Genomic DNA, 24213 nt, shown 5'->3' on the forward strand with positions numbered 1-24213 from the left:
AATGTTTCATTAGATAGTGTATGAACACTATCTAATCTGCTATTTTATATAGATATTTATTGGTTTAAATACACATATCTTAAAAATCTGTGGTTTGGCTAGATAAATTTTTAATATTTTATGAATTAGTCCTGAATCATGAACTTATACATACTTTAAAATCAGATTTATGGAAGGATGACACTTTTTAAATTATGTACCACTTTTTTTGTGGAATTATATTTTAAATGATGAGAATGAATACCTTGACAGATACTACTAATACATCAATAATTATACATGACAATTTCAAACATCTATGTAACTGAAAATCATGATTCCTCTAGCTCTTATACCAAGAAATCCATACATTGGCAATATACACACTCAGAACATGATTTATTCCTACTTGATGGATAGATTTTGTTTTTTGTACACATTTAGGTAATTTAAAAAAATGTACTGCCTCATTCTAGTGATAATTCCATTTTTGTAAGATTATTACACTGTTATGGTTTTTTGACCAAGTTGAAAGTTACCATACTGTTCACAAATAAGTCAGATTAGCTCTCTCAACTCATTGTATCTGGCTGTTACTCTGAAGAAATAGGCCCCACTTTGAAGATGGTCAAATTCTAGTTTGTGAAATAGTTGTAGGCAAAGTTGTTGGGAAAAGAGGTGAGCCATAAAATGACTACGGGAAAAGTGGTCATTATTATGTATAAAGAAGAAAAGAGATATATAAGAAAAAAAAAGATTATATAGCATACGCAATCTATTGTTTCTCTTCAGATATTTCAGAATTACAGAACCAAAGGGTACTCTTAAAATATATAATCAGCTTACTTTTAATAATAAATATTTATTGATTTATAATCTAAATATGAATAAGCAAATATTGGTTATTTTTGAAATACAAAATGGCACATGTAAATGAACATTTTAATACCAATAATTAGATCATATGTATACTATATATAAACCTATACATTAGAGAATACTACTAAAAGTTTGGTCTATAGACTATCACCCTACAAGTATCTTAAAAAAAAAAAAGTCACCGGGAAGAATTAGATGATGACTGTGAAATAGGTTCTCCCATTACTATACTGCTTCTGTCATTTAGAGTTTTGACAACAGTTGTAGCTGGAGACTGAAGCACTTTACGAGATAGCCTCATTCTTCCATCTGCTGGATCACGCCCAAAGTATTTCACCTGTGATAAAGAACCAGATTTATTTTAAAGTTACACCACAGTGACTGACATCCAAATTAAAAGACAGTTAAATTTGCAAGGCAACAATTATTATTTTATTTGTTCACTGAAAGCATAGCTAATTGTTATATGGAGTCATAGGCTCAGTCAATATAATTTGATGAAGTAGTTATTACAAAAAAAAAAAAGGGAAAAAGACTGGGCACTTAGTTGTCCAATTACAATTGTCTGTTAAGCTAATCTGTGCCTTTTTATTCTCTCCAGATCCCTATATTAGAAGGCCAAAGCCATGGTGAATGATTCTGGACAAGGGCTTTTTGAATCTGTGATACAAACTACAGGATTATGCTTAGGTTACTCAGATTTTTACTGCTGTTTAAGGGACCATAGTTTATTTGGCTTCACCCTGGGGGAAAAAAAAAGTCAGGAAGAAATGTGGCAGGTTTAAAGTCCCTATTGATGTAAACTAATACAGAGATACTATGTCTTAGTTCTCCTCTTTCCCTGAAAGCCACTTGAACAATGGGACTGCAGACTGGGAATAAACTAGTAGCCTTAGTTACTCAGGCCATGTGTATTAAGTACAACTGGATCAGAATGTGGTGCAGTCAAAAAACCCAGATCAGCAGTGACTTTCATAAAGGATTACAAAAAAGGTCAACTTTGTTATCAGAACTCTAGGCCTGAAGAACATGACTCTTATCAAGCTCAAAGACTTAGTGTCAAGTAGTGGAGAAACAAAGTCTCAACACCTCAGAGATGATAACCAAGCCCTCTCACAGTTATCAGAGTTCTCATGTCTGCACAGGCAATACACTTATGAATTTTTTAGAAGCGCTAGAAATGAACATTGTTTTAGCTAAACTGTAAATTCCTTGAGAAAGAATTGTGTCCCAATTCCTTACGTCTGTTTAAAAAACCCTAAGGTTAAAAAAAAGCACTGTATATAAATAAAACACATCATGATGTTCTGTCAACGTACTTTTTGAAAATAATAATTAAAAGTGCAAGTACAAGTTACAACTTTAAGGCTAAAAGGTCAAACACAATACCTGAATTTCTTGGCCAACTTCTAATCCTAGGGCAGTGGGATGTTTAATCTGAAAGACAACATGTTAATTTATTAATTGTGCATAATTACCTAGTATCCATGGAGTATACATTTTTCCCAACAGCTGTACTTGTCTTTTTATTAATTACAAAGATTTAAAATAATATACAACTATTCAGAAGAAAGTAAAAATTGTCTAAAACCCTTCGACTTGTATCCCTTCAAATGTTTAGTGTGTGTGTACTGCATTTGTAAAAATGTTTTATATTTGCTCATTTTTCACTCAATATTAAGAATGTCTTTTCGTATCAATAAATGAAGCATGACGTGACTATTCAAACTATAATTTATTTAAATCCCTTAAAGATGGTCATTTGTTTTAAATTTCAATGTTGCATTAAATTTCAGTGTAAGGTATATGAGCATTTAGAGTATTACTCTTTCAACTTTTCTGTAGATTTAAAATTTTTCAAAATAAAAAGTTGAGGAAAAATAAGTTGTGTTGCACTGAACATTCATCTGTTCTAATTATTCTTTCAAGAATAAAGTCCTACATATGGAAGCATCAGGATCATAAATATTAAGAAACATTCTTCAGTACTTTCATATTCCTCCATAATCCATTTTTTTTTTTTTTGTGGCACTGAGGTTTGAACTCAGGGTCTCATGCTTGCTAGGTAGGCACTCTACCACTTGAGCCAGTGCACGAGCCCTGTTGTGTAATGCATTTGTATAGAATCTCTGTCATAAGCCATTTCCCCTTTTTGCTAGTCTTTCATTATTATTGTGATTTTTGCTACATAATTTAAAAAATGAGGACAAATTTTTATCAATTTATATTTTTGGCTTTGATAGCATACTGAGAAAGATTTTTCCTAACACCTAATTATTAAAATATCCACATTTTCTTCTAGTACTTCCCATCCAAGATTTTTTTTTTCTTTCCCTATCACTTTTTAAAAAAAATTAGCTCTTTAATTCACATAGGGCTTGGTATAAAAATGAGTGGAAAGCTGGGGATGGTGAAACATGCCTGTAATCCCGGCACTTGGGAGACTGAGGCCCAGGGATTGAGAGTTCGAGAGTGAGGCCAAAGGGGTGTGTGTGTGTGTGTGTGTGTGTGTGTGTGTGTGTGTGTGTGTGTGTGTGTGTGTGTGTGTGTGGTGGGGATCCTACTTTATGACAGCCAATTATACCAACAGTTTGTTTTATAGCTGGGTTTATTTCTAGCTCTTTGTTGTTCCTGCTTAGGTTATCTATTTCTGGCCCACTAATATACTGTTTTATTCTCTATAGCTTTATATTTTAATATATAGGAAAGCAGACACTCCTGTCACCTTCTGATCCCCCGTAATTTTCTTGAATAGTATATTCTTAGTCTTTCAGATAACTTAACTACAATAAAGACTAAACAAATTTGTAAACATTTCAGGAATTATCTCATGAAATGCGGGTCAGAAAATTAGGGAAAACAAGGCTATCAGTACTGCTATGTGTTTTACCTCAAAACATTTAAAAGGAGAAAAAATATCTATGATAAAGTAAAACCTCTTGTCAGTAGTATCTCTGCCATTTTTGTTTTCTGTATTAAAGCTAGTGATAGACAAAAGTACATAATTCTCACCAATTTAGGCAATTTCACTATGGTTATTTTAATGCAGTTATAAAAATAATCAAATCTTTCATCTTACCTTTCGCTGATCAAGTTGTGTGTTATGAAGTAGTACTGCGGTCATATTTGGATATAGTTTTACCATTACTCCAGTGTCTCTATAAAAAGGAAAGAAGCCAGGTTAAAAAATAAGCATATCTAATGACAAATAAAACTGATGTTTTTCATAGGAGAAAAACATTAAAAAAAAAAAAAGCACTTTAGCATATATTCTTATAATTACAAACTGTGACTACCTAAAATATACTTCTTTTTATTTTCTTCTGTTGCAGCGCTGGGGACCAAACCCAGTGCCTTGTGCATGCTAGGTAAGCACAGAACCACCGACCCATGACCTTAGTCCAAAACCTTATTTTTTACTGGAAAATACATCCTATATTTAAATACTTGTGATTTACCAAAGACGAAGGATAAAGCCTTTAGAATGTCAAAAATTTTGAAAGGACATTAAATATTTTGAAGTAGTACAGATGTTAACCTATTCAATAGTTATTTAAAAAGAGGTTAGGTAAAATGGAAAATTTATCTCAGTTTTCTTCTTTTCTCTAGTTTACAAAAATAAATCTTTTTTAAAATTTTCATCTGTAATATGTAACAAATTATCCCACTACCTTTTATTTTATTATTACTTTTTTTGTTGTTTTTGCAGCACTGAGGTTTGAACTCAGGGCCTCATGCTTGCTGGGTAGGAACTCTACCACTTTGAGCCACTCTACCAGCCCTTATTATTCATTTTAAATAGATCTGAATATTCTTGTTATATTTAGTAATTTTTTAAAAATGGGGGGGGGGGAGAAATGACCCAAACAATGTATGCACATGTGAATAAGTGAATAAAAAAAAATTAAGAAAAATTTTTTTAAAAAATGGAATTTCCTGGTCATTTTAGCTGATAAAAAATGCTTTGAGGATGAAACACATTTAAAGGCATATGCTAATTAAACATTAAGTAGTTCTATCTCCAAAACAAGAAAACAGCTATAACAATGAAAAGGAATATTTCCTTTTCTATTTTGGGCCTGCTTATTCTTTACTGGAAAATTAAAATGGTAGAAAATTTGGTTGAAGAAAACAATTCAGTTAGAACAATCTATTACATTGATAACCACCACAGAACCATGTTACTGAAAATCTACAAATTGGCATAGAAAATAAAGTTATAGCATAAAACCCATACAGTATATTACTTGATATTACCTGATTTCAGTTATTGTGGCGGTATAAACTGCTCCGAATTCTAACTGCTGCTCTTGCTGTAAGTGCAAAGTAAGCCATAAGATTTATAAGGAAAACACACAAAAACAGAAAAGGCTACTATTTTTAGATGTATACGTACATCATCTTTGCATATTTCAGTAATGAAGTCTCTTGCCTCATGCATTGCATTAGGTGTTGGTGCAAATATGGAAAATGTTTCTTCATCCACCTGACTTATAGTTACACCTTTTAAAAAAGATAATTTAACCCCCAGCAATGGGGGAAAAAGAAGACAATTAAAGCACATTAAAGTTGACTTGTTCATTCCAGTAGACTAATCTGAAGAATCAATATGAGGACTGGGGAGGAATCTCGAAGCAGCTGGGTAGGGTTATAGTGTGCTTAACCACTGCTTTGGGAATGAAGGGATTCATTTATGAACAAGTACACACTGCACTCCTGCAAGGTCTCCAGCATTGTTCTAGGCCCTAGGCATACAATAGTGAGCCAGTATCTGAGCATACAGGGGCTAATTTTTGAAGCATGCCTTTGTTCTCCTAATTATGACTAGAAACTATACTAGAACCTTTTCCTCACCTTGCTTCCTTTTTTCTTCTCACCCTTTAAAGTGAACAAGTGAATGAGGAACACAATCATGTCAGTTTCTCATTCTTAACAATTTGCTAAGGCAACTCTACTTATTTTCCTTCAAAGGCCTTAAAGCTGCTAAGTATTAGATAACCTAAACATTGCTTCCAGAAGAAACAAATTAAAGCAATTTCTGCATATCCTCCTTTTGTTTTTTCGGTAGGACTGGGGTTTGAACTCAGGGCTTTGTGCTTGCAAAGCAGGCACTCTACCACCTAGGCCATTCCCCTAGTCCATTTTGCTCTGATTATTTTGGAGATAGAGGGTCTCACAAACTATTTGCCCAGGCTGGCCTCAAGCCACGATCCTCCTGATCTCAGCCTCCCAAATAGCTAGGATTACAGATGTGGGCCATTGGTGCCTGGCTACATAAACTGTTTTTTTTTTTGTACTGGGGCTTGAACTCAGGGCCTACACCTTGAGCCACTCCACCAGCCCTTTTTTTGTGATTTTTTTTTTTTTTCTTGATAGTGTTTCAGGGACTGTTTGCCCAGGATGGCTTCGAACTGTGATCCTCCTGATCTCTGCTCCTGAATAGTTAGGATTACAGGCATGAGCCACTGGCGCCCAGCTACATATACTCTTTAAATAATGTGATGAATTCTTGGTCATCCTTTTTTATTGGTTCTTGGGACAGTCTTGTAATGTATCCTAGGCTGGCCTCAAACTTGTGATCTTCCTGCCTCAGCCTCCTGAGTGGTGAGATTTTAGGCATGTGGTACTAGTGACACCTGGCTCTATACTTCACTTTGCTGATTTATAAAGGAGTACATAGAAAGGTTAGTAAAGACATCATATACTTGTTTTTTTTTTTTTTTCTTTTGGCTGTATTGAGGGTTTTTTTTGTGTGTGGTACTGGGGATTGAACTCAGGGGCTCGTGCATACTAGGCAAACACTTAACCACTGAGCTACACCCCCAGCCTATACTAAAGTCTGAACTCAGGATCTTGCTCTCATGAGGCAGGCACTCTAAGACTTGTGCCACACCCCCAGCCCGGTTTTACTTATTTTTCAGGAAGGATCTCATGTGTTTGCCCTGGTTAATATTAAACTATGATCTTTGCCTCCTGAGCAGCTGGTATTTCAGGTGTGAGCCAGTATGCCCACTGGCTCATTTCTCAAATACATATTTCTGGACCAACATTTAATAAAAATCTTTAACTTCATAAAACTCTTACCTGTTTGAGCCTGAAGTTTTTTGAGGTGATATCCACCTGGTCCAACAAATTTTGCTCGTTTTGATAGTGGAACCTGAACAGTTTCTGAGGTGCAATACAGACATATATATAAATAATTGAAATTATATATATATAATATATATATAATTTATATATAATATATATTATTATACATTATATATATTATTATATATAATATATAATAAAAATATATATTATACATAAAATATATTATATAAAAATATATAAAAATATAATATATATTAATTTATACTTATTATTTATATATAATAAAATATTATATAATTATATAATAATATATATTTATTATTTTTATAATAAAAATATATTATATATTATATATACAATATATAATATATATATTATATATTATATAATATATATAATATATATAATATATTACATATATTATATATATTATATGTAATATATATATATGAACCTAAAACATTTCACTGTGAAAAAAGTTTAAGTGATCAAAATTACTGAAAAATGTCCAAGAATATCCTCCCAAATTTATTTTTTAATTTTCTATAAATTTAATTTTTAAGCTGATAAATAAAAATATGAAAATTCTGTATATTTATGGGATACAATGTAATTTTTTCTTCTTTCTGGTAATGGGGACTGAAACTCAGGGCCTTGCACTTTCTAGGTAAGTGCTCTACCACTTGAATCATGCCCCAAGGTTTGATACATGTATATGCAGTGTAATGTTTAAATCAAGGTAAACATATTTATATAAACATCTATAAATCTTCTAAGTATTTTGCAATAAAACCACATAAAATATTTTTATTTTGTGTATGGAAAAAAATTAAAAATAGTAGTAGACTTTTATATATTGTTTATTTTAATCCTGAGGCCAGTATAATTTTCATGTATTACCTACAACAGGTCCATTCGCTTTTCTAGATGCTCGAGGTTTTGAAATGGTTTTGTTCATTATCTGTAATATTTCCTTCTTTGCCACTAGAAGAGATAAAAACATTGTAAATGTGATATTAAACAGCTGCACTCTTGTATTCTCTGGAAGACTCCAAAATCTTCAGCTTAATAATCAAAGCTCTTTATATTTTATCTTGGAAATTCAGTCACATTCCCTTCTCCAAAAAAATGTAACTTAGAAAGTTGCTTAATCTATAAAAATTGAAGTTTCACTGGTCTGCCACTTGGGTGGTCATGTGCCCAATAACTAATACTTTTTGATATAAGCTAAGTTTTATGAATCTCTCCATCCTTCAACTTTTGGCAGCACTGGAGATCAAACCCCAAGGCCTCATACATGCTAAGAAAGTGTTCCAGTACTCAGCTTAAACCACAGACGCATCAAATTCCATTTTTAAAAGCAATTATTTTATAATAAGCTCAAAGGGAATTATAAGTTTCATTAACAAACTAGACAGAAATGAGGAGAAATAGGTACACTGGCTTACCTGATGCTTGCTGAATGGCCTCCATCACAATTTTTATTGGTATTCCAGGTAATTTAATATCAGCCTAATATGGAACCATAAATAAATAAATAGACAGATAGAATCATGATATTATGTAAATATTATGAAAATAAAATGAAGCGGGTTTTAAAAATACCTGTAATGCAGTTATTCCCTTATTTGTACCGGCTATTTTGAAATCCATGTCACCATTGTAATCTTCAATGCCCTTTATCAATATAAAAAATTTGGGTAAAGTTTTAAACGAAAACAAAATTACCCATAGTCACTGTAGAAGAATTTCAAAATATAGCTCTAAAGGTAAACCATGTCATCTAAGATCAATATAAAGAAATATCCACTATATTAACTACTGCTTCCAATTTGTGACTTTTTAAGCTACAAATATTTTTATCATAAACATTATTTTTACAATTATCCTAAAAGGAGCCATTGTGGATCTGTACATTATAATACATATTTTTAACTCACATAAAATCTGAGGAGGAAAGAACACTGCCTCTCTATTCCTCAAGTACTAGCGTTCTTCTAAATACATGCTCCTAAGCATACTAATAAAGTATATAAGGAAGGGGGTGGGGTGAAGGGGGGAGAAATGACCCAAACATTGATACACATATGAATAAAAGAAAAAAAAAAGTATGTAAGTCTTCACCATGAACTATTTGAAACTGGGAATATACTTGCCAGAATATCTGTCAGCAAACGATAATCTTCTATTTCACCCTTCTCTAGATTGGTTTTGGTGACCAATCCTATTGCTACACCTGCAACAGCAGAGGAAATTGGAACCCCTGTAATTGAAAAGAAAAAAGAAGCTGTGTATAATGTGTATGTCAGCCCAATACATATATATGACATTCTGTTGATACTTATTTTAATGTAAGGGGATGGTGTTCTCTAAATCACCAAAGCTGAGTTGGAAAGGTCTTAAGAGGTCCTCTGACTACCTCATTTCTTTTTGAACCTATAATTATGACCCTTAAAACACCTCTGGTAGGTAATCAGTATTCTTGGCAAAACCCTCTCTAAGAATAACAGACTTTATAACTGTTTAATTATTGTTGCTGTGCCCTTTTGCCTTCTTCTAACCATGTATTTGGTAAACTCTTGAGGTATGAACTCCTTGGTTCACTTCCCCATGGCGGCCTCCCAGAAAATTTGTGCATAAGCATAAATGTAATCTTATTTTTTACTTATGGGAGCATGCTACATGCATTCATTATTCTGTACCTTGACTCTTTTACTTGGTAATAAGCCTTGCCTATAGATGTAAAACACCACATGCAATTCTACCTTATTTCTTTGAATTGTTGCACAGTACTCCCTCTAGAATGTGTATATTTCTTTTGACCCCATTTTTTGAGATAGGGTCTTGCTATGCATCCCAAGCTAGGCTTGAATTCACAATCTTCCTGCCTCAGTCTCACCAAGTACTAGGATTACCTGGTTCTCTTATTTTTTATAAGCCACAAATATAAGTGGAAATGTTTAGCTAAAAGATACGTGTCACTTGCTACACTGTCAAATTTTCTTACAAAGATGTAATATTTTATACTTTTACTAGCAGTATATGAGTGTATGCTATTATACAAATCTTGTTAATTTACTAAGCCTTTTGATCTCTGTCAATCAAAGAGTAAAAATTATTATTTTTTACTGGATTTGTTTTTTTATGTATGGTTCAAATATTTTTTACTTGGTTAGTAGTCCTTTACTAATTGACTTATAAGAGCTCTTTCAAAGACCTGTCATTTTTTTTCCTTTTTCTTTTTTGGTGCTACAAGAGTTCTTCCATTATAGACAGATCTTTATTAGAATATATTTCCTAGTTTGTTCACTTTGCTTATAGCGTTTTTTGGTTTGTTTTTTCCTGGGTAGAATTTTGTTTTTTTGGTGGGACTAGGGTTTGAACCATTTGCTCTACCACTTGAGCCAACACCTCCAGTGCATTTTGTTCTGGTTATTTTGGAGATGGGCATCTCACGAACTATTTACCCAGGCTGGCCTTGAACTAAGATCCACCTAGCTCAGCCTCCAAAGTAGCGTAGATTGCAGGCTTGAGTCACAGGTACCCAGCTTGGGTAGAATTCTTAAAGTTCATACAATCATGTGCCTGGATTTTAGGGAAAGCCATTTCTTCTCTGAGACTTTGATAAAAGTCATATTTTTAAAAAATGTTTTAAGTAGTTTTGATCACTTGGAACTTGCTTTGATATAAAGGAATGTGATAGATATTTCATCCTCTCTAAGCAATCTCACCTACGCTCATGGTTTTAGCTACCATTAAAACGATGATGAACTAAGTACCTACTCTCTTCCCCCTACCTGGCTTTCTTTGCCAAGCCTTGAATCTGTATAACCAAACTGCTTCCTGGACCCTTCCAGATAAATGTCCCCAAAGCACTGCATATACATTCAAAATTGAGTTACTCTCAATCCTTTTCCTCCTGTATTCCCTATCTTTGTGGAAAACAACTAAGACATGCCAGAATCAACACTTTTTTCCTCATTTCTTGTATTCTGTCAAGTCACAAAAATCTGTTTAGTTTATCTTTGAACTTATTTTTTTATTAAGATGTCATTTCCTCTAAAAATTGAAATACCTATTGGTATTCCTTTATTCTAAATTCACATCATTTCATGTCCTGATAACAATTCCCCTGTTTGGGTTCCCAGATTTCCGTTCTCCCTTCATCTCCTAGTCTTTCCACTCTCATCCTTCAAGGATGATGGGAAAAAAAAAAATAATCTATTTAACCCATGTTAAATAAACCTGCTTAGATATGCTTAAACTTACTTAAGAATACAGTATTTTTGAGGGTATACAATAATCAACAACCTGCTGAACAGTAATCCATATAATACTAACTTTCAGGGCTTTGCAGTTGCTAGGCAGGCACTCTACCTACCACTTATGCCATGTGTCCACCAGCACTTTTGCTCAGGTTATTTTGGAGGTAAGAGTCTCACTTTTTTTTTGTAGGCCAGCCTAGACCACATTCCTGTTTTATGCCTGCTGCCCCACCATTGCTGGGATGACAGGTGTGTGGCACCACACCCCAACTTTTTTTCCAGTGAGATAGGGTTTTGTTGTTTTTACCTGGGCTGGCTTGGAACTGCCACCCTCCTGATTTCAGTCTCACACGTAACTTGGGATGAAAGAAATGTGTCATACCACAGCAAGCTATTGGTTGAGATGGGGATCTTGAGAACTTTGGGCTGGCCTCAAACCTTGATCCTCTTGATCTCAGCCTCCCAAGTAGCTAGGATTACAGATGTGAACCACTGACCCAGTGACAGTTCTTGAATATTCACTTTTTAAAAATTATTGTTTATATTATTATTTTTGGTGGGACTGGGATTTGAACTCAGTGGTTCACACGTACAAAGGAGGTACCATATGGCTTAAGGCACCCCATGGCTAAAGGCACCCCTCCAGTTATTGTAGGTTTTTTTGAGACAGGCTCTTACTATGTATCTCAGGCTGGCCTTGATCTTGTGATCCTCCTGTTTCTATCTCTCAAGTCCCAAGTACTAGGATTACAGTCATGCATCACCACACCTGGCTTCTTCAACAGTTTTTCTGAATATAGTCCAGAAACTTACTGTACCACTTCATTAACTTCCTAAGTTTACACAGGCTATTCCTTTCATGTAAAATATAGGCTCTGTTCCTAGTATGACTGGTCCTACCCAACTATTCAGTCTTCAAACCTATATTAAATATAGTGGTCTGTGAATCAATTATCCTCAGTCTAGTACATTATTTACCCCCATGCGCAATGGACATATTTGTCTCATCTCTTTGATCTGGTAGCATGTTGTTTAAAAAATAAAATAGGTGTCACCTATATCCCTGGGGCATAGGACAGTGCCTGACTTAGAGCATAGGAAGCACTCATACGTTTGAACTAAATACATTTTCTTGGCCCTTCATACAGCATTTGACATTCATTCTTCTCAAATTTAATTTTTTTTAATATTTGGCTTCATATTTTCATGTTAAGATTTTTTTTTGTGGTGGTACTGGGGTTTGAATTTAGGCCTTTGGGCTTATGAGACCACACCTCCAGCAAGATTTTTCTGTTTTAGAGATCAATTTTGTTATTTAACAAATCAGTTATCCATTCCTTTTTATTAGTAGCCTTTCTACTGGCAAGCCAGTGCTGTCACTGAAAAAAAGGGACAGGGTTGGGGATAAAGCATCCTTAGGTATTCCAAGTTAGATCTCCTTTCTGACCTGAGGATTGCATCCCTTTTGCTCATCCTTCAACCAGTCACAAATGCTATGCCTATTATCTGGCCTACATTTCTGTACCACTTACACAAAGATATCATAATCTGTCATGATAGACTCTAGATACACTGTGTCAACAGCTTTTCCCCACCTCACTTCAAATCTAGTAATTTTTCAAAAAAAAAAATGAGTTTGTTATGACTTATTTTGGATAAGTCTCTTGCCTCCTTTCTACAGCTCTCTCCCAGTCTAAAATACTCATAAACCATTGTTTTTCTAAGGTATACTTTTCTTCCAAAAATAATTTTTTCTGTCCCTGGTATGTCCAGTTTCCATGGGTTTTCAAAATTGGCAATTATGGTTCATTAATCTCATCCTGATAGTAACAATATTTTACCAGCTACCTTAATGATCAGGCTATATTTATATCCCCTGAATACAACTAGAAAAAGTACCATCAGCATTTTTTTGCTTTGGTGTGTTCAAAGTTCTAATTTTTCTAAATATTGTTATTCAGTCACACATAGTTTCATTTCATGCTGGTTATGTCCTTTCCATCTTTCATAGCTGAACTGTAAATGTGTGGACTTTTCAGAGAACTACTTATGTGGCTTTTTTAATATCTTTAGGTTCTCTTTTTTTCTTACCAAATAGCTGCAGTGGTGACAGGCAGGAATAGGTTTTCAGATCCTAAATAAGTGCTAACTCATTTTTCTAGTGTTTCAGATACAAGGACTATACTGAACCACTTCCTAAAATTCTGGGTATACTTTTGGAGTAGCACTGTTCTTTTCATGGCTTGTAAAAACCAACTCAAAGATTACATGGTTACTTTCTCTTATGAGTCCCAACACTTTTGCTTACTGATCAAATCTTCTTTGGTGACTGGAATCAGTTATGGAGCTCTGCAGCTTTTTGAAGGTGAGAAAGTTCACTGGATAATAAAGGCAAGTAAGTAATTTTCAATGTATTGCTTTTAGCTAAAATTAAGAATTCCAGCATATATCTGAATATCTGAAGTTCTACTTTGCAACTATCTTGTCTTTGGCCTGGTTTGGTAATCTATAATCTGATTCTGAGTCTTACTAAAATCCAATTTTAAAGAAATCTTACATTCTGTACAAATCAAAATATAGGAAGTGTTTGCAATTTTGAGACATGATTCTTTTTCTTTTTTTAAATTTCTTTTTTTCTTATTTGCAGCGCTGAGGGCTTTATTCAGGAGCTCTATTGCTGATCTACATCCCAACCCCCAGAGACATAATTATTTTACCTGCATCCATTAATGCCAAGGTTCCACCACATGCAGATGCCATTGATGATGACCCTATTGAAGAAAAAATTTGCTTTATATTTCTTACTGTAGGAAATTGTACTATCAGTTATCTCCTTATAAAGATTCAATAGTATTTTCTTCCTTACTTTTGAAAGCACTGAGTTCAAGTTCTTCTAAGCCACTGACTACAGAGCTGCATGATCCAATATAGTAGCTGTTAGCCAACACGTGGCTACTTAAGTTTAAATTAATTGAAATAAATTCAGATCCTCAACTATATACATAGATGTAGAAGATTCCCATTATTACAAACAGTTTTATTGGGTAGTTGCTATAGAAATTCTGATTGTAAGAAACTTCATAAAAGAGCTTTTTGTCATCTTAATCAAAAGGTAAAGATACAGGGTTCTGGCTCTCATTGGGCCACAAGCCCAGTCACATTCAGTAGAGAACAGAAAAGTTGTCAGCTTGAATTCTGAGTTTACTTTGGTACTTTTCCCTTAAAATCTGTGACTGTCTTATTTATGTCTGTTACACCTTTCAGAACTCTGGCCCTTTCTGCCTTAAATAGCTGTAGGTATTCATGACCCATTCATGGATTGATATTAATTTAAGTTTGACCTTTAGCCCAGCTTCCTTTTGTGGGGTCCACTTATTATTCATCTCTGGTATGTAACAGGTGTCCCCTGTCTAATGGAGCATTCTGTTTTGGCCCTTACTCTTTCCAAGCTGGCCTTGCTCTATGATTTGTTTGTAAAAAATAAATAACCCAAATTGGATCCATTATAACAGATACAAAAAGAGAAATGCTGGTTTTATACTACTTTCAAAACAATTCATTAGCTAAAACAGAGACTCAAGACAGGGTTTGATCAATTAAACACAATTTTTCCTGCAATAGGTTTGCAGCTCTATAGTAATAAATATAATGTAACAGTAGTTTCTTGAAAAGTTAAGAATATAACAGAGAGTCTGGTCTTTCCTACTAGGGAAGAAATATTCAATATACTATACCATTTGACTCTAGGACTTCAGATGTGATTCTTATGGTGAAAGGAAAATCTCTGGGAATGACAGGATACAAAGCTTTCTCAGCAAGAGCACCTAAGTTAGAATAGAAAACAATAAGCAAGAAACATACCACATCCCTGTAAGAACACCTTAAGTTTATGGAGTCATACTCACCATGCCCAAGTTCTCTTCTATTTACACCAGTGACTTTGCCAATTTCATTAGTTGCATAAGGAGGAAACTTTAAAAAGCAAACATACACACATAAATTTATATAACTGACATGAAAAGATGCCCAGGATATATTACCAAAGTAATAAAATGAGTTACAGAATCTTATTCTTGTTTAAAAAGTACATTCATATACATGTATATATGCATGGAAAAGTCACACACACATGCACTCACGGAAAATGTCAGGTATAAATCTAAAATATATACCCAAATTGCTACATACAGCTGTTTGTAGTATGTAAATGAATAAGGGGATGGTTATGGGGATTTACACCACAAATTTCCTTTTTTTTGGGCAGTACTGGGGTTTGAACTCAGGGTTTCATGCTTACAAAGCAGATGCATATGTACTGCTTGAGTCACACCTCCAGTCCATTTTGCTGTTGATTGTGGAGATGGGGGTCTCAAAAACTATTTGCCTGGGCTGGCTTTGAACCAAGTCTTCCCAAATCTCTGTCTCCCAAGTAGCTAGGATTGCTGGCAAGAGCCACTGACACCCAAGAAATTTCCGTAATATTTAATTATCAATGATAGCAAAATATATTTTGCTGTAAAAATACATATTAAAGAAAAACAGATTTAAAAGTACATATTAAAGGAAAATAGATCTTTTAGAGAAGGGTTTAATTTTAGCCAGAGGTTATAAACTATTTTTGATAGATATGTTACCTTCAAGGAATATGAATAGTGATTGTTTTTAAATTAGAAGAGTTCCCACAAAAAGCTAGAATGCCAGTTCAAACAAAAAAATTTTTAAAGGAGCACTGAAGTATGAATCTGATCAAGTCCTTGGATCTAGCAGCCAATTTGCAGGCAACAGAATAAAGAAACATGGTAAATCACCCCCATGGAGGAGAGAGGGAGGGGGAGTGGGGAAAGGGAGGGGGCAAGGGGAAGGGGTTAGTAATGACCCAAACATTGTATACACATATGAATAAAAGAAAAAAAAATTAAAAAAAAAAATCACCCCCATGGGTGAACAATCAGCAATACCAGTCTGTGTGGCCCCTATAGATCTGGGGCTTTAGCAGATGGACTGTAAAGCAAAGAATGCGATGGAGAAGAAATGTACAACAAAAAGAGACTTAAAGAAATATCAAAGTTTTTTGGTTTTGGTGGTCCTGGGGTTTGAACTCAGGGCTTTGTGCTTGCTAGGCAGGCATGTACTCTACCACTAAGTCACACCTCTAGACTAAAATATCAAATTTCTAAAAAATGGATAAGATAAAGTATCTTTGGATGTACACTGGGAACATGATGGATCAGACAAAACTGTATTTTCTACAATTGGCCTTTTTAGATTGTCACGTGCTTGACAGCTCATGACATAAGGATGTACTTCACTCAAAAGTGAGATGTTGGGATTCTGGGCAACCAACAGTGTTATTCAAAAGTGAAGTGACTGGCTGTTTTATGATGTCCTCCCTTGCTATGTGCTTCAAGTAATAAAAGTACTGTGTGTTATTTCTGGTCCTTTAGGATTAGTTGTAAGGAAAATCTATCACAATCTTAATTATGTACAATGAGTTCATAAAACTAACAATGTTAAATACCTCAGATCTTTCTAACTAATCAACTGAATAAACACAGAACATTTAAATGAACTGATGGGAGAAGGTGATCTGTCTCTTCAGGTATTTGAAAAGCTCAAGTTTTGTTTGACACACATGTATATGGATATAACTCTCTTCACTATTAATTTCTATGTGTGACTTAGCACAAGAAGTTCTTGATTACAAAGCTACTACTTATCTCTCAAAATCTTTTCTTTATGCAATAAAATAATAGCCCTTAAATCAACCTTAACAGATAAATGAAAAATGTTAATGGGAGAAACTCGCTATTGAATATATGGGAATTCACTGTAGAGGTCTTTTAATTTTGCTGTATCTTAAAATTTTTTCACAAGAAAATATTCAGAAAAAAATCACCTTACCTCATAGTGCAGCATGAAATTTTTATCTTTTATTCCACTATAAGTAAAAGGCACAATATTATTATAGGGCATAAATAAATTTATTTCATGAAATAACTAAAAAGATTTAAAAAATAATTGGGTATTAATGAAAGTTGGCCTCAGAAAGAAAACATGAAGAATTAGGATGAGTGAGAGGTTTTTTTTTTTTTGAGACAGGTCATTCAATGTTGTCCAGGCTGGACAGATTATTTTTAACAATTGGGACTTCTGACTATGTATTTGTTCTCTCATTTATTAAACAAAAAAACCCCATTCATTCAACGTTACCTAGGAAACTGGTCCTAAGAAATAATATAGACGAAGAATAATCTAAATGTACTCACATTATAGAATTAAATTCTTTACCATTATTGTATTCTAAACCAATGATTTAGAAGACAGAATAGCACACACATTAAAAAAAAAAATCCCTTTAACTTCTGACTATGTAAACGGAAAAAATGAAGTAGAGAGATATAAGTTAAAAAGATAATAATGACTGCTAATATACCACATGAGCTTCAATTTCATACTGGAATAACATAAAACATAACATAAAACCTAACTTACTTTATAGCTGTTATAATTTGGTCCGACTTAATATTAGATTCTAATGAATCAAATGTAACGGTACAGAGCACCTAAAAAGAACAAAAAAATTCCTTAGACTTTAATATACTAACAACAAAGATGAAAACTACAAAAAGCACATGTCTACCACTGACCTATACCCAATGCCAAACTAAAAATGTTTGCAGAATTCAGTTAATGCTATTAAAAAACGGGGTAAGTACATTCAATACAATACTAGCCATAGCACTTAATACTTATTCTATAAACATTTAAACTGCATGTAAATATCAACAATCAAAAGCTCCATCATATAGATTACATAAATTAAACACCATACTAGGAGTGCTGGGGGAGGAAGAAGGAATACTTATAAAAACAATGTACTAGCCTATGGAAGCAGTCTCAACATGGGTTCAGACAAATAAAACTGCCTGCTTTGAACAAAACCAAAGAAAAAAGTCAATCTTCTTTAGAGGGGTATAATATAACCCAAAGAGTCTACAATGTGTCATTCGCAAAGTCCAAGATATATTCTACAAAGACACAGGAAACAAGGCCCATTTTCAAGAGAAAAGTCAAATGACTAGTGATCCTTAGTTGAGATGTTTGATTAACAAATGTTTTCCACTTGTTCCTTCCTATTACTGCTTATACTCTCTCTTCAACAAAATTAGAGATAAGGGCAAAATAGTTTCTGCTGGGTATTGAGGGAGTGGGGGGGAGAGGGAGGGGGCTGAGTGGGTGGTAAGGGAGGGGGTGGGGGCAGGGGGGAGAAATGACCCAAGCCTTGTATGTACATATGAATAATAAAAAAAAAAAAAAAAAAAAAAAAAATGTTTTCAACAACTATTATCATTATATTAAAGGACATAAAAATGAATTAATGAAAATTCTAGAACTGAAAAATACTTTTATCTCACAATTAAAAGGAAAGACAAGGATCAGTGAACATGTAGATAGATTAACAGAAATTATCCAGGGCTTTGGAGGTGTAGCTCAGTGACAGAGCACTTGCCTACCATATATGAGGCTCTCAGTTCAATCCTAAGTATAACCAAAAAAGAAAGAAAAGAAGCAACAAACCAACCAAATAAAAAAACAAGACAAACAGACAGAAAGGAAAATTGAAGGAAGAAGAGAGAAAAGAAAAGAAAAAAAGAAGGAAACATGAACGAGTTACCCAATCTGAAGATGAGGGGAAAAGAAAGCATATTCTCAGGACCCTCTAGTATAATATCAAAGGCACTAATAACGTGTACTTGCAATCCCAGGAGAGAAGGAAGAATGAGTCAGGAAAAAACATTTAAAGAAATGATGGCTGAAACTTCTTCAGCTTGATGAAAGGATACAAATTTACAGATTCAAGCTTGAAATTCTAAGCAGAGTAAAGTCAAAGAAAACTATAGCCTTCATAGTCATACTGCTGAGAGCCAAAGATGAAGAGCAAATCTTGACAGCACCCACAAGAAAGCAGTAATATAGAGGGAACAATTATTTGAGTGAGTCCTCTTTTCAGAAAAAAAAAAAAAGAACAAAAAAACATAACATCTTTAAGTGCTAGGAGAAAAAAACAACCCAGAATTCTATATGCAGCAAAAAGTTCTTTGTATATGAAGGCAAAATAAAGATAATATCAGATAAACAAAAAGTAGTAATTTGTTGGAAGACCCTTAGGCCAATACTAAATGAAGTCTGGTTGGACTGAAGTAAATGATCCTAGAAAATCTGGATCAGAAAATCAAGAAGGGATAAAAAAATACCAGAAATGATAAACACATAGGTTAATTCTTTTTCTTCTTTTTCACCTTTCTTTTCCTTCTTAACTTCTTCAAATATATATGGTTGTTTAAAGGAAAAGTTGTAGTACTGCCTTGCAAGTTTATAACACATATTGATGTAATTTAAGATACTGATAGCATAAAGGATGAAAAGAGGAGAAGATGCACCTAAGTGGTTGCAGCTTCCTCATTTTATATGAAGTGGTACAAAATTAACTTTAACCACTGAAAAATAATGTAGAAGTACAGGTTTTAGATAACTAAGATGAAATTCTAAAAACTAATTAATCCAAAAGGTAGCAGAAAGAATAGGTAAAACAAACAAACAAACAAAAAAACCAGAGGAACCAAAGAAAAACAAATAATAAAATGAAAGGCCTAAATACAATCAATCAATATTACTAAGTTTAACACAAAGCATTCTAGGAACAGGGCAGAAATTGTTAGAACTGGTTAACAGAAGAATGCAGAATAGCTTACTGGAGACATTTTAAAAACCTTATTAAAGGGCATTAAAAAATTTGAATAAAAAGTGAGACAGACTATATTCATTAAACACTTATTTAAAATGTAAAACTAACATTTTTTCCTTTCAAATGAATGTACTTAATTCAGTCCAATTCCAATGTAAATCCTAGAGGATTTTTTTTGAGAACTTGATATAATTCTAAAATTCGAATGGAAGAACAAATGTACCTTGAATAGCTAAGACAATTTTTTGGGGGAAAAAGGACAAAACTTAGGACAATTTGCTTCTCAGACATTTAAGATATACCCCTAAAGTATAATAACTAAAAGTTTGACAACAACCCAGAAAATTCACAAAATAATGGAAGCGACTATAGTTAAAAATGTACTTACAAACTTTAGATATGATAAGTTAACATGACAAATAGAGTGGAAAAAGTAAATTATTAGTATATGGTGTCATAAAATTTGCTTACTATGGAGGTTTTTCACTTCACACCATGTATAAGAATAAATTCCAAGATAAATTAATGATCTAAATTTGGTAGCTAAAACTAGAAAGCTAATAGAAAAAACAGGTGCATAATTTTGTGACTTTTTATAAAAAAAAAGTTTTATAAACTTTTGAATAAAGTTTATAAATAAAACCCACAAAAAATACAAAAGGGAAGAATTAACTATATCAAAACTAAAGATTTCTGGTTTGCTCTATTTAGAGGCTACCACAGGCAAAGTTCAAAGGCAAACAAGAAAGATGGAGATGTATACATATATGTAAAGTGTGGTTTGTTACTGAAAAGCATTAATGTCTAAAACACCTAAGAAGAGAATTCCAAGATGGCGGCTAGGGGGAGGAAGCAGAAAGCGACCCTCCTATAGTGAAATCTTGGAGAGACGCTGGAGACACACTTTGCAGGCATAATCACTGAGAAAAGGCATAACTTTGACCCCTCCACATCTTCAGCCGGCGCAGAGAATCTGCACTTCACGTTAAACGGAGAACCGAGGAGGCCCCCGGGCCGCCAGTGGCCGGCGCCCATACGGCTTGGGAAGACGCGGACCAGGTGAGCTTCGCGGTACCGCGGTTCCCCCACAGACAAGCCTGGGCCAGAGCAGCATAGCCCCCTGGACAGACTGACCTCCACCCGGGGAAAAAAGAGAAACTGAGTACTAAGCAATAAGAACAGTTAAGACACGCTGGAAAGAGGGTGGGGCGCCCTGAGCGCTGAAGATTGGGGGAAGGGAATCCTTCCCGGGACTGTAAATAAATGAGCCAGGCAGGCCGGAGAGGCTCTGGCGGGAGCGGGGCGCGCCCAGCAACCAGGAGCGGGGACGCTTGTGAGAGGAGGGAAGACCCACTTCCCACGTGAACTGTAAATAAACACGCAGGCCTGACAACGCGGGGCAGTGTCACCTTTCCCAGTGCTTGGAAAGGGGAAAGCCTGTAGCAGAGGCCCCTGGCACAGGAGAACTCTGAGCAAACAAAGCCTGTGGGACCAGGTGAGTGCTAGCTCACCCCAGAGATCTGCATAAATAACGCCTCCAGCTACAGGCTGAGAGCAACAGGCAGGCAAGCCACAGCTGCAGATACCACTCTCAGAACTGCCTCCAGACGCTTTTTTTTCTTTTTCTCCCTACCTTTGATGAGAGAACAACCGAATTACACCTGCAAGCCGAAAAACTTACTGAAACTATATTGCATTTGAACTGGGGACACTTGGTGGGGCTTTTTTTTTTTTTTTCTTCTGTGTGTGTGTGTGAGTGTAGTTTTGTTCTACTTTATGCATCCCCTTTGATGAGACAACCACAGAACAACATCTGAGGCACCAACTCCAGGACTGGAGATTGAGACGGACATCCAAATTATTAAGACTGAAATTGCATTGCATATAAACTTGGAAGTTTTTTGTTTTTTTTTTTTATTTTTTTTTTTTAATTTTCTATTTTCCATTTTATTTTAATTCATTTTTATATATAGATATTACTTTCATATACTTATTTTTTATTTTTTTATCTTTGATTTTCAATCCTCTCTCTATCTCTCTATTGTCTGTTCAGCTTACTGTCGATTAGTACACTAACACTCCCTGTTTATACCTTTGAAACGCTCTAGTCTGATACCTTGTTCTGCTTTCTCCCTCTTGTCTGTATATTTGTTTTCCCCTTTTCTTTAACTTCTTGCTTTCCATCTCAGCTCACTCTTCCATTCTCAATATTACCATTGTTATTATTACAAGCTAGAAAATACTTAATTACACACAGTACAGGGACAGTAACAACACCAAGGACAATGACAGGAAGACAGAAAAAACAAGGAAACCAGGTTCCCCACAGCAAAAAATTAGTACAGGAACCAGAGGGGAATGAAGAGAACAGAAACTCAGAGCCAGACTCCAACAAAATGAAGATAAACTATGCCAAAGGACCCAATGAAGCCTACAAGAATAATTTAAAAGAAGACATACTACAAGTACTCAATGAGAATTTTATAGAGATGATACTGGATAGGGTCAACCAAAATGTACAGGAGACACTCAAGAAATTCCAAGACAATAAAAATAGAGAATTTGAAAAAGCAAAAGAAGAAATAAAGGAAACCATAGAAGCACTGTATAAACACCAAAGTGAAAGAGAGAACACAATGAATAAATGGATAAATGAACTCAGGACAAAAATAGACAACAATAAAGAAGAAAACAGCCAGGATATGGAAAACCTCAGAAAAAAGAACGAAACAGAACTGCAAAACAAAACGGAAGGCCAATCCAGCAGAATAGAACAAACAGAAGACAGAATCTCAGAACTTGAAGATGAAATGGTAATTAAAGGAAAAACTGAAGAACTATTAATTAAACAACTCAAGACCTGTGAAAAGAAAATGCAAGAACTCACCGACTCCATCAAAAGACCAAACTTGAGAATCATGGGCATCGAAGAAAGAGAAGAGGTGCAAGCGAAGGGAATGCGTAATATATTCAACAAAATAATAACGGAAAATTTCCCAAATCTAGAGAAAGATATTCCCATACAGATGCAAGAGGCCTCCAGGACACCAAACAGACCAGATCAAAATAGAACTACTCCACGACATATCATCATTAAAACAACAAGTTCAGAAACTAAGGAAAGAATATTGAAAGCTGTAAGAGAGAAAAACAAGTAACATACAAAGGTAAACCCATCAAAAGCACAGCAGACTTCTCAACAGAAACATTAAAAGCAAGAAGAGCGTGGGGTGAGATCTTCCGGGCACTGAATGAAAATAACTTCAACCCCAGGATACTCTACCCAGCAAAGCTATCATTCAAAATAGATGGAGCAATAAAAGTCTTCCATGATAAGCAGAAACTAAAACAATATGTGACCACAAAGCCACCATTACAAAAGATTCTGCAAGGGATCCTGCACACAGAAAGTGACACCCAACTTAACCATGAAAAGGCAGGCAGCACCAAACCACAGGATAAGAAAAAGCAAGACAGTAGAGAGTAACATCAAGTTAGGTACACACAATCAAACCTTCAAACAACTAAGATAACTAAATGGCAGGAATCACCACATACCTATCAGTACTAACACTTAATGTTAATGGACTTAATTCACCCATCAAAAGACACCGTTTGACAAAATGGATTAAAAAAGAAGATCCAACAATTCGTTGCTTACAGGAGACTCATCTCACCGACAGAAATAAGCATAGGCTTAGGATGAAAGGCTGGAAGAAGATTTACCAAGCCAATGGCCCCTGAAAACAAGCAGGAGTAGCAATACTTATCTCTGACAAAGCAGACTTCAAACCTACATTGATCAAACGAGATAAAGAAGGACATTCCATACTAATAAAAGGGGAAATAGACCAAAAGGAAATAATAATCATCAATCTGTACGCACCCAATGTCAACGCACCTAATTTCATCAAACATACCCTGAAAGACCTAAAAGCATATATAAACGCCAACACAGTGGTTGTGGGAGACTTTAACACTCCATTATCATCAATAGATAGGTCATCCAAACAAAAACTCAATAAAGAAATCCAAGATCTAAAATATGCAATAGATCAAGTGGACCTAGTAGATGTCTACAGAACATTTCATCCAACCTCTACACAATATACATTCTTCTCAGCAGCCCATGGAACCTTCTCCAAAATAGATCATATCCTAGGGCACAAAGCAAGCCTCAGCAAATATAAGAAAATAGAAATAATACCATGCATACTATCTGACCACAATGCAGTAAAAGCAGAACTCAAC

The 24213-nt window shown here is 34.6% G+C and overlaps 1 protein-coding gene across 2 annotated transcripts in view; it reads right to left on the bottom strand.

The window, feature by feature from the left end:
- Positions 1-361: 361 nt before the first annotated feature.
- Positions 362-24213, bottom strand: part of Pnpt1 (polyribonucleotide nucleotidyltransferase 1) — a 42271-nt gene continuing 18419 nt past the window's right edge. For both annotated transcript variants that reach the window (XM_074049749.1, XM_074049750.1), the window contains exons 14-28: positions 17709-17779; positions 17118-17154; positions 15122-15188; positions 14951-15040; positions 13934-13987; positions 9108-9214; positions 8557-8628; positions 8400-8463; positions 7852-7935; positions 6943-7026; positions 5255-5361; positions 5116-5171; positions 3938-4016; positions 2248-2295; positions 362-1195 (exon numbers count right to left, since the gene is read on the bottom strand). In XM_074049749.1, coding sequence (XP_073905850.1) covers positions 1037-1195; positions 2248-2295; positions 3938-4016; positions 5116-5171; positions 5255-5361; positions 6943-7026; positions 7852-7935; positions 8400-8463; positions 8557-8628; positions 9108-9214; positions 13934-13987; positions 14951-15040; positions 15122-15188; positions 17118-17154; positions 17709-17779 — 1179 coding nt within the window. In that variant the 3' untranslated portion in view covers positions 362-1036. The remainder of the gene's footprint in view (positions 1196-2247; positions 2296-3937; positions 4017-5115; positions 5172-5254; positions 5362-6942; positions 7027-7851; positions 7936-8399; positions 8464-8556; positions 8629-9107; positions 9215-13933; positions 13988-14950; positions 15041-15121; positions 15189-17117; positions 17155-17708; positions 17780-24213) is intronic.

The sequence above is a fragment of the Castor canadensis genome, chromosome 12, assembly GCF_047511655.1.
Source record: "Castor canadensis chromosome 12, mCasCan1.hap1v2, whole genome shotgun sequence".
In the NCBI taxonomy this organism is placed as follows: domain Eukaryota; kingdom Metazoa; phylum Chordata; class Mammalia; order Rodentia; family Castoridae; genus Castor; species Castor canadensis.